The 14,211-nt window shown below is 38.3% G+C and overlaps 1 protein-coding gene across 1 annotated transcript; it reads left to right on the top strand.

The window, feature by feature from the left end:
• The first annotated feature begins 5,738 nt into the window (after nucleotides 1-5,738).
• Nucleotides 5,739-10,419, top strand: LOC115989127 (disease resistance protein SUMM2-like). Its single transcript, XM_031112794.1, has 4 exons — nucleotides 5,739-5,995; nucleotides 7,026-9,921; nucleotides 10,058-10,091; nucleotides 10,225-10,419. The coding sequence occupies exons 2-3, from the start codon at nucleotides 7,036-7,038 to the stop codon at nucleotides 10,061-10,063; spliced, it is 2,892 nt and encodes a 963-aa protein (XP_030968654.1). The 5' UTR covers nucleotides 5,739-5,995; nucleotides 7,026-7,035; the 3' UTR covers nucleotides 10,064-10,091; nucleotides 10,225-10,419.
• The last annotated feature ends 3,792 nt before the right edge of the window (nucleotides 10,420-14,211 follow it).

Genomic DNA, 14,211 nt, shown 5'->3' with positions numbered 1-14,211 from the left:
CGGTCCACGGATCGCAAACTTAGTGGAAATTAACATCCTATCATATTGAATTGTTGAACAGAAACTGAGTTATGCTAGGTCCTTAGATCGCAAACTTGGTGGAAATTAACATCCTATCATATTGAATTGTTGAACAGAAACTGAGTTATGCCAGGTCCACGGATCGCAAACTTAGTGGAAATTAACATCCTATCATATTGAATTGTTAAACAGAAACTGAGTTATGCCAGGTCCACGGATCGCAAATTTAGTGGAAATTAACATCCTATCACTCATACTGAATTGTTAAACAGAAGCTAAGCTATGCCAGGTCCTTAGATCGCAAGCTTAGTGGAAATTAACATCCTACCATTCATGATAAATTGTTAAACAGAAATTAGGTCATGCCAAGTCCTTGGACCGTAAACTCGGTAAAAATTGGTCCGCTAAGTAGTGCATCGAGGTATTGAACGGTAAACGGAGTAGTGATGAGTTTTCTAAATCATAAGCTTGGTGGAAAAAATGCCTTATGGACCTTTATAAAGAAGTCGGAAGGAGAAAGCTTCGAATGTAAGGATGGCGTATAGTGAAAAAAGGTGATTGAGGTAGACCCTTTGAAAATTACGGCAACAAAGTAAGTGTGGGTGAAGATAATGTAGAGTCATCAGAATGAAAAGGAACTAAATAAGAAAGTACTCCATTACATTTCTAGTTCAAATTACAAAATAATTTCTATATTTTTCTGCTAATGGGTAATACCCCCAGTTGATTGGACGGTGGAGTCCAATTCTTGTTGAAAATCGTGTGAGGTTGTCTCTGATTTGGAAGCAGTAATGGGAGAATTGCGAGGCGGAACCTCCTCGATAGAGGGGTTAATAGCTGGGAAAGGGGTATCAACCTGGTATGTTTGAGGAGCCGAGGAGCGTATCGCTTCGGGATAATACACGTTCTCTGGCTTACGTAGTTCAGATGAGGCTTCAACCCCAGCACGGTTAAGAGCCTCATTCCAGGTTCTCGCGCAGAAGATGCGGCACACTTCTGGAACTTCGGCTCTTAGGGCTTTCTCAGCTTCAGCTATTCCAAGTTCGTAGCCCTTCTGCTCGGCTTGCTCTTTGAGTTTTTCAGCTTGCACCCTTAGTTTCTGGGTCTCTTCTAGATGCTTCTTAAGAACAAGGACTTGCTCCTGAGTCTTTTTCAGCTCGGCATTCGCTTCATGCAGAAGCTCGGTTTGTTCCTCGGCCTGCTTCTGATAACCTTCTGAGGCCAGCTCAGCACTCTTGCGAGCTTCTTCTTCGACCTGTAGTTTTTTCCTTGCGACGGTTAAATCCTGTTCGGACCTGGACAAGGTTTGTACAGCCGATGCCCTTCTCTTCCTTTCACCGTCAAGTTGGGTGGAGCAGGCGTTGAGCATCTCATCAAGCTTGAAAGTATTTTGGATGATCTACAAGAAACGAGGTGGGAATTAGCGTTCTAGTTAATGGGAAACACGCATTAGTAAGACACAGTCGCACAATGAAACAGTGTAAAAAAAAATAATAATAATAAATGGTTTCTCACCATGCCCAAGTATCGTTTATTGTCAAGGATAAGTTGGTTCTTCCTCACGTTCTTTATCTCAGCCATATCCTTTGGGAGCAATAAGGCCTCCTCTATGGCCGAGGCTACGTGACACCCAATGCCGCCATTGAAGTCCCTTATAGAGGCATCGTTTCGCAGGGGCTCCCCACCGAGCATCGGAGCTGGCAGCCACGCCTGTGAGTCGGGATGTGGGGAATCAGGTTTCTCTTGACCCCGTGTAGCGGCGTGCCTAGTTTTCTGCTGCTTTGCAGCTCGTTGAGTATCCTCCTCTTGAGAGGGGCGAGATCTGCCGGCATCTGCCACTTCCCTACTTTGCTGTTCCTTGTGCTTTTCTTGCTCGGCAGCATTGGTTGGCAGTGGTGGCGAAGATGATTGGGGAGGGTGTCGAGGACCTGTGGGATGAGACCTGGTTGGAGGGGATGAAACCAAGGATGGTGTTGTCTGGGCAGATGCAGCCTTTCCCTGTTGCCCTTCCATTAGTTCCATCAAACTTTTCTGAGGTTTTCTGCGTGCCCCCATCTCGTCAGAACTTTCCTCGGGACCTGGGGGCTGATCGAGAACCACTAAGTCGTCCGTGGATTCAGACGCTGTTACAACGGTTGCCTTGTTTTTTTCCTTTTTCCCTTTCCTGTTGGTTCCTTTCTTTTTAAGGGAAGATAAGGGTAAAGAGGGCCCAGCCGAGACGCTGGACACCAAAAGAGGCTTTGTGAGAGGTGTGTGTTTGGGAAGCGGAATACCCTCTGGAACAACGAACCCTTCGTAGGCAACACTGATACGGTGAAGCCGAGGATCGCGTGCCCTAATCACGCACTTCGGCGCCTGAAAGCCAAAAGAAAGGGGGGTATAGCCCAGGATTAAATGTGCTGCTCGTAGCTGACCATCAGCCTCGTTCACATATATTTCGGCTCCCAATAATCTGTCTAGACTCGCTTTGTTGACTAATCTGAGATTGGGCTTCGTGTAGCGTTTGTCTGCAAAACCAATGATTTCAAAGTTAAAATTGTAAAATCCGAGAATAGAAGGGGTAAGTAAAACGTGTTCACAAGCTAGGTGGCATAGATCCGTAACTTCACACCCACCTGGTGTTCCTTCTACCATCGGGCAAGGTAAACCATCATGCCATTCCCCAGAAAAAATAAGGAAATCCTCTTTTAAGTACTTATTTGAAGTAGGGAGGCACTGAATTAGCCTTACTGCAGGATACCTCGATTTGAGATAGTAGTCCTGACCCGCTAGGCGGTGAAGGCTGTACACCCAGTTCACGTCGTGATGGGATAGGTTTAGATCCATTCTCTGATTCAGAGCGTCTATACTCCCCAGAACCCTAAACATATTGGGGGCGCATTGAGTGGGGGATAGCCTAAAGAAATTAAGATAACCCTTGGTGATACTGCCCATGGGGATGGTCATCCCGCCTTCAATAAAGGCGATCATGGGGATAACCACTTCCCCAGTTTGCCTGGCGTCAACCCACTCCCCTTGGGCTGCATACCTCATTCCTACCGTGGGTGGGATATTGTACTTAGAGCGAAAATTTCTAATACCCTCCTCGGAGTCAATGAGACGCCGAAAGGGATTCCGTTGTTTCCCCATTTTTCTAGAGAGGCTTAGTAGAAAAGAAACTTTTTGGTGATTGAATAACAATAGTAAAAGCTTTAAGAGGACTTACAGGTTCAAAAGGAGGACCTCGGACAACGTGTGATTATTTGTGGTCACCAGGAGAACAGAGAAGACTGGAAGAAGGCAGATTCGATTTTATGAGCTCTGGAATTGCATAATCATCAGGGATAAGGTACAGGTTCAATTTGGGAGCACCTTTATAATCATGTGAAGGTTGTGAGCGGTAAAGTTCCCACTCACAAAATAAGAGAAACCCCCTACCGTTGATTTGGATCTCACCGTCGAACGTGGGAGACAGGGGAGTTGTTAGAATTTAATACTGCCAAAACTGAGGTGCTGAAGCGTCAGGGGCATGCCCCAAAACGCGCGCAGGTGCAGGCTTATGACGTCAAAATCCACCTTTTCTCCTGAAGAGTCGAGAAGTCGGATTTTGAGGGGCTATTGTGGGGATCGATCGATTGATAGGCCCATAGGATTCAGAACTGGTTCAGAATTGTTGGGCCAGTGACCCATCCAAGGCCGTATATCCGTCCGAGGATACCCTGGTCCTCGGCATAACTCGTCCGAGGACGATCGTTTCCGAGGACGATCAAGACGTGGGCTCCTTGCGATCAGAGCTCCGAATTCGGTCATCTCAAAGGGTAGAGTAGCCGACTAAAAGTGAAAGAGATAAGGCAAACAAATATCTGAAGTTACAGCTACCTCCGCATTAATGACCTCTCAACCAACTCTCTGGCCGCATTAATGTGGAGGTGATACCTGAACAGTGGGAAGGCAGCCTTACAGCTGCCCGTAGGAAGTTCCAGGAGATGCCAGATGGGACAGAAAGAAATCCTCCGAACCCAACTTACACGTGTGCGGCAAGGATGAAGCGCAAAGGGAAGTATATAAACTAAAAGAAGAACCTGAAAGGGGGGATCGAAAAAAAGAGAAGGAAAAAGAGAGAAGGACGAAGAAACAGAGAAAAACAAGAGAGAAGAAAGTAAGAAAGGAAAGTGGTAGTATTCACAGAAGAAAAATATTTGTGAGACCGACCTTGTACTTGAAACAGGTTTAAGGGAAATCTTGGAGGGAAGTACTATAGTTAACCTAGTTCTTTACACCCACGCTCTAAAAATTTTATTGTCTGGGCCTTTTACGTGTGAACCCAATACTGTTTAGGTTCGTTACGAAATCGTGTCCTTACAATATATATATATATATATGAGTTGGGTTCAAGTTACATATGATGTAATTCTAAGCAATGTTACATCAGTCAATAACTTGTTATTGAATTCAAATTTTAAAAATTCTACCGTTGAATCACACGTTTTATAGATGCTTAACATGCATGTCAATTTTCATGTCAATTCCAATATTATTTACCATGCGATCCATAAACTCATATTTTATAAATTATTTTAAATTATAAAAACTTAAATTTAAATAATTAATTAATAACATAATTATTGAACTTTGATCACCTTGAATGTAACATTGGTTAGAGTTACACTTGTTTAACTTCAATCCATCCCCCACCCCCCTAAACACACACACACACACAAAGAAATTATCCAGTGTTTCTTCCTCATTTCAGAGAAGACCCAGAGTACTAACACATAGATTTTATTTTGATTATTCAATCATAGTACGCAAAGCATTCACCATCAACATTTTAAGAAACACTATAAGCTTATAAGGCAATTACAAAATCTGTAGCCTCCCTCCTCCATAATTGAATGCTCTATTAAAGCATTCACCTTGACATCCTCAAAATCTGCAGCCTCCCCTCCTCCATATGGGCTTGAAGTTCTGGCAAACATACTTGGCCAAAACAAACGGTTAATTTGAAAAGTTAAAAATGTAGCTTTACAAGAGAATACTTCCCAAACTCAAGAAGCTCCTTTATAACTTGCAATCAAAACGATTATTAATGTCAAAAATAATTTTTCTTAAAAACTTTGGCTAGAGGACTTTTTTGGCTAAAGGGATCAAAGAAGTTTTACTGGTGGTATAGGTTCGAGAACGAGTCAAAATGGACCGGTGGAGCTTGATAGAGGCAGAGGGTGTGTTTTGTGAGTTTTTGGTTGGTGATGGAACACACCCTCAATCCAAAGAGATTTTTTAGGATTAGGATACCAAACTATTTATTTTTGCTGTCCAAACTGGAACACTCTGTTCCTGATACTAAACTCAATCGATGAACTTTCTTTCATGTGTATTGTAATGCTTTCTTAACAGATGTTCAACAACAATGCTTGCAATTCCCATTCCATATGTGCTGAATTTTTATTTTATTTTTTAGAATCGAAAACCTGCCCCACAGCCCTTAAACTTTTGGACACGACAGTCAATAAAGTCGAAGTTGACAGAAAGAAAAAGAGAACGGAAAGTTATTTATTTATTTAATTTTTTATAAGAAAAGAGAGCCGAAAGTCAAACAAACAAATCAAAAGCATTAACCCCCAATAATGATCTACGGACAGAATTTAAAGTGAAAGGAAGAAAAAGAAATCGAAAGTTGAAAGTTCGCTAGTGTTTTCTTAGCATGTTCTACGAAGTTTCTCTTGACTTGCCAATTTCCCATTTGCTTCAGTCATCAGGAAAACAAGTTTCCCATTGAATACCTTTAGCTTCACTTATTGAGTCTTCAACTCTGAATCTAACTTCTCTCTTTACAAAACAAAAAGGGGAAAAAAAAGATTGCATTTAGATAGGAAATTTCTTGATCTTGGTTATCTTCTTGAGGTTACTTCAAGGCTTATTTTTCCACTGTAATCAGAATCTTTGAAGAGATAGTGGTACTGAAGCCAATTTTATTGGCATTTCTATAGTCCAGGTATACTGCTGCTTCTTTCTAGTCTCATTTGATTTCCCAATAGTTTGTCTTCTAGAACTCATCCCACTGATATTGCTCGTGCATATAAATTGGGATGAGTTTTTATTTATTTATTTTTAAATGCTAACCAGTTTCTGATCTCATACTTCTTGTCCTGATATTGAAATGCATATATAAAAATTATGAAGGGTTCACTAACAAATTTAATATATATGTGTGTTTGATTATTCAAAATCTCATTTTATAATTAATGAATAACAATTTTTTTAAATGATGTAACAATAAATTGTTATTAAAATGTATGACAATTTATTCTTAACATATTGAAAAGTCAGTTCTTCCTAAAACAAGAAGTAATATCAAGTTATAAAGTGTTCTGGTCTTTTTTTTTTTTTTTTTAAGATAATATAGACAGAAGACAGAGGAAATGGGGAAGGAAGGAGTGGAAAGACAAAACTTATAACACTTTTTTACATACATTTTGGCTCCTTCTAAATTTATATCTCCTGTGAATTTGATTTAGGAGATTTCAATTTGAGCAATGAGATAGGAACTCCTCCCACTTTCTGGCCACACTAATTTAAGATTTTTCAATAACTTATAGTGGCTACAAATGCATATCAATATGTGAAATTTGAAATTTTTCAATAACAACTCTCCCATACCATACGCAATGGGCTTAAGAGCCAGGAGAGAGGGGTAGTGAAGTGGTTTTGGTTAGGGTGGTGGGTATGGGAGTAATGATCAACAATCCTTGGATCCGTTTAGATATATCTTTGATTTCTATTATTTTGTTTCTTTCATTCTTCATCTTTCCCTTTCTATTTTGCGTTGTAGATTTTATGTTTTAAAATAAAAGTAAAATACAATCAATACTACTTGTATGACTCTTTATGTGCCCTATCAACACTTAGGCTATTTATTTTTAACAAATCAAAATTAGGGAACTAAAATGCTTTCTTTCCTTATCTCATTGTATACATGGACAAAATGTTTGTTGTCCATATGTATACAAATTGACAATAAACAGGGACTTGCTAATGGAGATGTTAGGCGCAATTCTTGAGCTTGGAAAAACGATATTGGCTCCGATTAGTGAATATTACAAGTATCACAGAAGCGTTGATGAAAATATGAAAAATCTCAAGAGAAAACGAGACTATTTAGAATGCAAAAAGTCGGACATTGAATTAAAAATGAGAGCAGAACTTCTTCCAAGAAAGAAACCAAAAAGTGAAGTTGAATTTTGGCTCCAAAATGTAGAAACGATTAATGTGGAAATACAAAACATTGAACAAGAGGCTGAAAGAGGGAATTATTTCTCACGTACGCATGTAGGAAAAATTGCTTGCCAGAAGATACAAGAAGTGACAGAATTAATTGATCAAAGTTGTGGTTTCAGTGAAAGTTTAGTAATTGACCCACCTGTAAGCTATGGAGATGAATTGCCAACTGGGGCATTAGTGGGAGAGAGTACAGCCGAAATAACAATGGAAAAGATTTGGAAACACTTGTTAGATGAAGATTGTGGAATGATTGGTGTTTATGGTATGGGAGGGGTTGGTAAAACGACTATCATGAAACAAATCAATAATCGCCTGTTAAAAGAGAAAGACAAGTTCAATCATGTAATTTGGGTTACCGTATCAAAGGCATTCAATGTTATCAAACTACAAAATGACATTGCAAGCATGTTGCATCCAAATCCTTTAAAGTCTGAGGATGAAACAACAAGGGCAGGCAAGCTGTATGCAGCATTGAAAGAAATGAAGAAGTGTGTGCTAATTCTAGATGATTTGTGGAATGCATTTCCACTGGAGAATATAGGGATCCCAGAGCCTACTTCAGAAAATGGGTGCAAATTGGTATTGACAACTCGAGATGCTAAAGTTTGTCATGGAATGAATTGTAAAACTATTCAAGTGGAGCTTCTTTCGATAAAAGAGTCGCATGATTTGTTCTTGAAAACAGTGGGCTGTGATGTTTCAAATATTCCAGAAGATGTTGTGGAAGGCGTTGTCAAACAATGTGCTCGTTTGCCTCTTGCAATCATCACAATAGCAGGAAGTTTAAAAAATGTAGTTGATGTTTCAGAGTGGAGGAACACATTGAATGAGTTGAGGACATCAACAAAAGGGTTGGCACATGTAGATGATCCAGTATTTAAGAGGCTTCAATTCAGTTATGAACGCTTAAAAGATAAGAAACTTCAAGATTGTCTCTTGTGTTGTGCACTATACCCTGAAGACTATGAGATTTACAGAGATGAGTTGATAGAGCATTTGATTGGTGAGAAAGTAATAGAAAGCATGAAGAGTAGGCAAGAAGAGTTGGATCAGGGGCATACTTTGTTGAATAAGCTTGAAAATGCCTGCTTATTAGAAGGTGGGTCTAAAGATTTTGAAATCAAACGCATTTTAGAAAAAAGGCGTTTTGTGAAGATGCATGATCTAATAAGAGACATGGCCCTCCAGATTGCAGGTGCTAAGTTCTTGGTATTAGAAGATGTTCCAAATGAAGAAGAATGGGGAAATGACGTTGAAAAGGTTTCTTTGATGTGCAAACGTGGTTCAAACTTTCCTTATGTGTCACCAAAATGTCCTAAGCTTTCGACCTTGCTTCTACGAGGATATGTAAACATCATCCCGGATTCATTTTTTGTGCACTTGCATGGACTCAGAGTTCTTCATGTAGATTGTCGTGAGTTTAAATCTTTACCAAATTCAGTCTCTGACTTGAAGCATCTTACTTCATTGAGGCTTAAAAATTATGATTTGAAATGTGTGCCTTCATTAGCAAAGCTTACAGCATTAAGGAGTTTGGATCTTTGGGTAGAATCACTGGAAGAAATACCTCATGGTTTGGAAATGTTGGTCAATTTGAGATACCTTAATGTTGAGAGTTATAGAATGAACCATAAAATGATGCCACCAGGGATTTTACCCGAACTCTGTCAACTCCGAGTCCTCAAATTGCCTTTTTATTGGTTAGATGTTAATGGAGAGGAGATGGTAGGGTTGAAGAAATTAGAGCGTTTTGAAGGCGCATTTGATGGCGTTAAAGGCTTCAATACATATGTTGAATCCTTAGAGGAGGGAGGACCTAGCCATTACATATATGCCGTGAATCAAAAAAAGCCAGCTAGCCAGCTGGGAGTTGCCGAGTTGGGCGAAAGCGTAATTTTAAGTGACTGCAATATATGTCTACTCCCAAAAGACGTTCGTGCCCTAAGAATTTGCGCAGTTCAACGTGGCTGTGTGTCTTCGGACTACTGGAAAAAGAGTGTTTGGTTTAATTCTTCTTTTGGGTGTAAAGAAATAGAATACATTAATTCTTCTTTTGACATCTTTTCTCTTCAAAGCCTTGAGATTCTAGATCTCGAATATTTGAATAATTTAAAGGGACTGTTTAGAGAAGAGAAAGTCGCACCAGCACCGGTCGTCCCCCTCGGCACCTTTTCCCGCCTCAAACAATTTAAAATATGTAATTGTCCGAATATAAAGAAGCTCTTCACGCCTGGGTTGCTGCTGGACAACCTGGAACAGATTAATGTCGAGTGCTGTAAACAATTAGAGGAAATAATAGGTGGGGCTGAAGCATCTGATGATGAAGTTGAAGAAGAAGCAAAAGAAATTGTGGAAATATTCCCCCAATTGAGGAATTTGATATTATGGGGATTACCAGAGCTGAAGACCATATGCAGTAGCAGTAATGTAATACTTTGTGATTCTCTCAATTCTATTGAGATCTACAAATGTCCGAAGCTTAAGAGATTACCTCTTTCTCTGCACCTTATTGATGGAGAACTATCTTCTCCGCCTTCTTCATTACAAATCAGAATAAAGAAAGAAAGTTGGGAATCGCTGGAATGGGACAATCATGATATGAAGATGGTCCTTCAACCTCTCTGTCAGTTCGTTAAATGGGTATGACTCTCTCTATTCACTTTACATCTTTGTTTTATTTGAAACGATTCAATTTGTTGGTTATCCATTTCTCCTCCTCGCTTTCTTTCTAATCTCTTTTTCCTTTTCTTTTGGTACCCTTTACACCACCCCGCAGTACTAGTTCTCAAGATTCACATGACTCTTCCTCTGTAAGTCAAACCCCGAACATACATGCCTATCCATTTTAATTATTCTTCCTATTAATTTGTTTTCATTGGTTTGCTTTTCTTTGTTGATTTGATATTTATTTTTTATTTTTTATTTTTTGTTGGTTTGATGTAGGATACGTCATCAAGCCAAAGCTGACTCAAGAAATAATTGTGTGGCGTGGTCCGCTTGGCTCTCAAATGTGTTTCCGTGTAATTCTTAGCTTTGGTTCTGATTTGCTTTTTATTTGAACTTTGTTGTGTTATGATTTATGAACAGGCGTTCTTCTCTTTGGCTGAGTGGGATGATCTTCTGTAATAAATTGATACTCCATGGTTTTTTTTTTTTTTTTTGAAAGAGGTAGAATTACTCCAGGTTAATTTGTTTAGTAATTGTGAAAGGATTCAAAGTTCAAACATTGTCTGTTTCTGCTTTAGAGATAATGTGAACTAGATTAACCGTGAGTGTGCAAATGTTTCCAATTGCATAAGCACACACACATCCTTTTGTCTAAACTTGTAACCCAGTTAGCAGCTGCATTGGCTGTTCTTTGATGGTTATCATTATTTTTTCTTCTCTAGGTGCAACTTAATTTATTAAATTTCAGGTGCACTCTCGACTAAAAAGCTTTAAATCATTTGTTAAATGTTATCTTTACAATAGATTTTAGGCTAAAATTGTTTTTGCACTGAAGTAAATCTTCTTTGATACAGTGGACTTCAAAGACACCAATGAGTTTGTAATTTGGACTAATTAGGTTGCTATATATGCCATTCACTTTACAGTTCTACAACACAACAGATTGATTGATCATCTTTGAGATTTCAGACTCTGAGATTGACAAATAGTGTTCTCAGTGGTTTTGAAACCACATGTAGCTCACTAATGATTGATGTGCTCATAGTTCAAAGGTAATTAGTCCTTTCAACTTTTTTTTCTCTTTTAGATTAGCATCCTTTGTTGCTAGAACTTGGTTCAATGCGCAGACAAGTGGTCTCCTTTAGGTCATGAACAAGTTTTTTGATGCAATAGAAGCGAATCATAACTAGAAGCAGATGGGAATATGTAACACCTCCTGTGATTGTTTAGGAGTGCTTTTGTTATTCTACATACAGGTCTGGACTGTCTAGTGGATCTTTTTATTTTTGAAAACTAGAGTCTGATAGATTGTATGAACTTAGTTGCCATATTTGAAAGCTGCCATGATTCAGCAAGAACCCTCCTTTTCAATTTGTCTCAAACCATGCACGCAACTTCTGAATTGCTATAGGTCTATAATTGGTGGATGCAAACTGCATCCATCAATCTGCTTGGTTTTACACCGCCCATTTTTGAAACTTCTGCAGATGGAATATCAACAAAGCCTCTCTAATTGCAGACAAATAACCACAGTTTTGCTTGTCATTGTCCAACTATAGCAACCAGCCATCCTCCTCTTGCCTTCTCCGTTTTTGCCAACAAAGATTGCTCTTACCCATTTACCACTTCTTCCCTTAACAACTGCATTGGCTGTTCTTTTGATTAGAGACACCTCAACTTGCTGTATTCTGATAGATAGACGCTTAATATCTTTGATAGTTGGGACTATTTCCTCCCCCCCCCCCCCCCCCCAAAAAAAAAAAAAAAAGCTTTCTTATGATGAAGAAAGTCTTATTTGAAAACCAGCCTAGGTAACTCCCCCTTGAAGACAAAATCTGCACCTGCATTAGCTAGAGCAGAACCAGCTGCAACTTGCTGTATTACTTAATTAATATCTTTCATAATTATCATTTTGTTTTTCTCTATGTGCAACTTAATTTATTAAATTTCAAGTTCACTCTCGACTAAAAGCTTTTAGATCATTTGTTAAATGTTATCTTTATAATGGATTTTTGGCTAAAATTGTGTTACTACTTGAAGTAGATGCTCTTTGACACAGTGGACTTAAAAGTTAGAGACACTAATCTTGTTTTAGACTAATTCGGTTGCTACATATGCCTCTCACTTTATGGTTCTTCTACAACACAACAGATTAAATGATCATCAGTGAGATGTCAAAATCTGAGGTTGACAAATAGTGATCTCAATGGTTTTAAAACCACATGTAGCTCCCGAATGATTTATGTGCTCATAGTTCAAAGGTAATTAGTCCTTTCAACTTTTGTTTCTCGTTTAGACTAGCAGCCTTTGTTGCTAGACCTTGATCCAGTGCTCCTTTAAGCTTTAACAAGTTTTTGAACAAATTCAAGTGAATCATAACTAGAAGCAAATAGGAATATGTAACACATCATGTGATTGTGTAGGAGTCTACAGTAAGAGAAACAGAAGGATAGATACTAATGCTTATATGACTTTCGTTGCAGTAATTATAAGGCTGGTTGGTTTAGGCAAAACTCAAAACTCATTTCTCATCACTCAAACCTCTAACCCATATTTCGTATCTCTATCTCTATTTTTCTCTTAGCTGCCCTGATCTTGCCTTCTCTGTTTTTGCCAACAAAACTTGCTCCTTTCCATTTACCACTTTGTCCCTAAAAGCCGTCCACAAGTATAATGTGAGCTACCAACCAAGACATGCGTCTTTGTTTAGAGGCAAAGACATTTCTCTCTCTTGCGTCTGCTGTCCCACCATGCTTGCTCTCAGAAACCAAAGATGTTTTATAAATTAGCATATTGACTGCGGTATTAGCTTCACCTTCCCTAGTAGCTTTGCTTCTTTATTTCCAGATGGACCTTAAAGTAGCTAGAAACACCACAAAAAGAAATCTATATGTGCCTTGGTTAACCAATTCCTTCTCAGGCCAACACCAACAAATCCAGACTTTTATGGATCTTGGGCCTCTTGGCTCCAAATTTTCCACTCGGATAATCAAGTCTGATCCAAACCAAACATCTCAAGTTACTGGTAGTCAATACACAAATGACCCCAGTGTTTCTTGCTCATTACAGTCAATAATTGAAGCCCATTATAGACAAAACAAGCATTTTGAAATTGAACTAAGCCTATCATAGGTTTTATTCATGTGGATCCTAAGGGTATACAAACGCTTTTTTCTTTCAACTTGTCCTCATGTGAAGCTGAAATGATATATTGTTTGAGAACAATTTCCTTTGAATGTTAATTGTATATAGTCTTGATTTGATCATATATATCAATGATGTAGCCTATCATTGAGGGTGGATTAACATTGTTGGGTCATGATGGACAGAATGTGTTAGTTCAAATAACTAAGACAATGACAGACAAAGGGCTTGTCATTTTTATAGTCCTCTCATAATGAGATTTTCTACACATTGGGCATTGACATTAGTAACCTTACCGTGTTCTTGCCAATTACTTACAATAATAATAAGAAAAAATGTATGAAAACCTACAAGCTACCACCTTTAGTAATTTTTTGGAATATTCTTATGATTTGTTTCTCTTAAATACAAAAATTGGAGGACATTAGAGATATAAATGGGATAGGATCTTATCCCAAGTTGGATAAAAACCATCTCATAGCATCTAAAATTACAAAATGAATTGAATAATAACATAAACAAAATTTCATTACATCAATTGTCATGACAAGAAAGCTGCAAGCAGGTAATCAAATAATACAACTACCTCATAAAAAACCAAAAATCATAACGCGTATATATATATGTATTCTGAGAACATAGAACAACACAATAAAAGAAGCATACAAAACCTTCACTGGATTCAGAACAATCTTGATATGATATATGATATATCTCATCGAGTAACTATAGTTCCTCAAAAAATTACAAAATGAAATAAATAGAAACACAAACAAAATTGCATAACATCTATTGTCATGATAAGAAAGCAAGTTCACCTTGAGGTTAGTGAAGGACACATGTTCTCACATAAGTACTACCATTAAGAAGAAGTATTGTAGAAATATATTTTTCCTTTAGATACATAAACTTCAACATTTACCTTTAACAGCCACTTGTATGATTCAAAAATTGTTTTGAATGGAAGTATTTTGCCTGGGTATTATCTTATTCATTACACTCTGGCTTCAACTTGCATCCTTACAGAATTTGTGAATGCAAGTTTTAGGTTTTTATTGAGGGAAATAAATCATTGCCCATGACTGTGTATTTAATTAGGGCTCTTGTTCTAATAACCTT

Source organism: Quercus lobata, chromosome 5, assembly GCF_001633185.2.
Source record: "Quercus lobata isolate SW786 chromosome 5, ValleyOak3.0 Primary Assembly, whole genome shotgun sequence".
NCBI classification, from domain to species: Eukaryota; Viridiplantae; Streptophyta; class Magnoliopsida; order Fagales; family Fagaceae; genus Quercus; species Quercus lobata.
The sequence above is the reverse complement of the archived record's forward strand: the minus strand, read 5'-3'. Positions and strand labels throughout refer to the sequence as shown.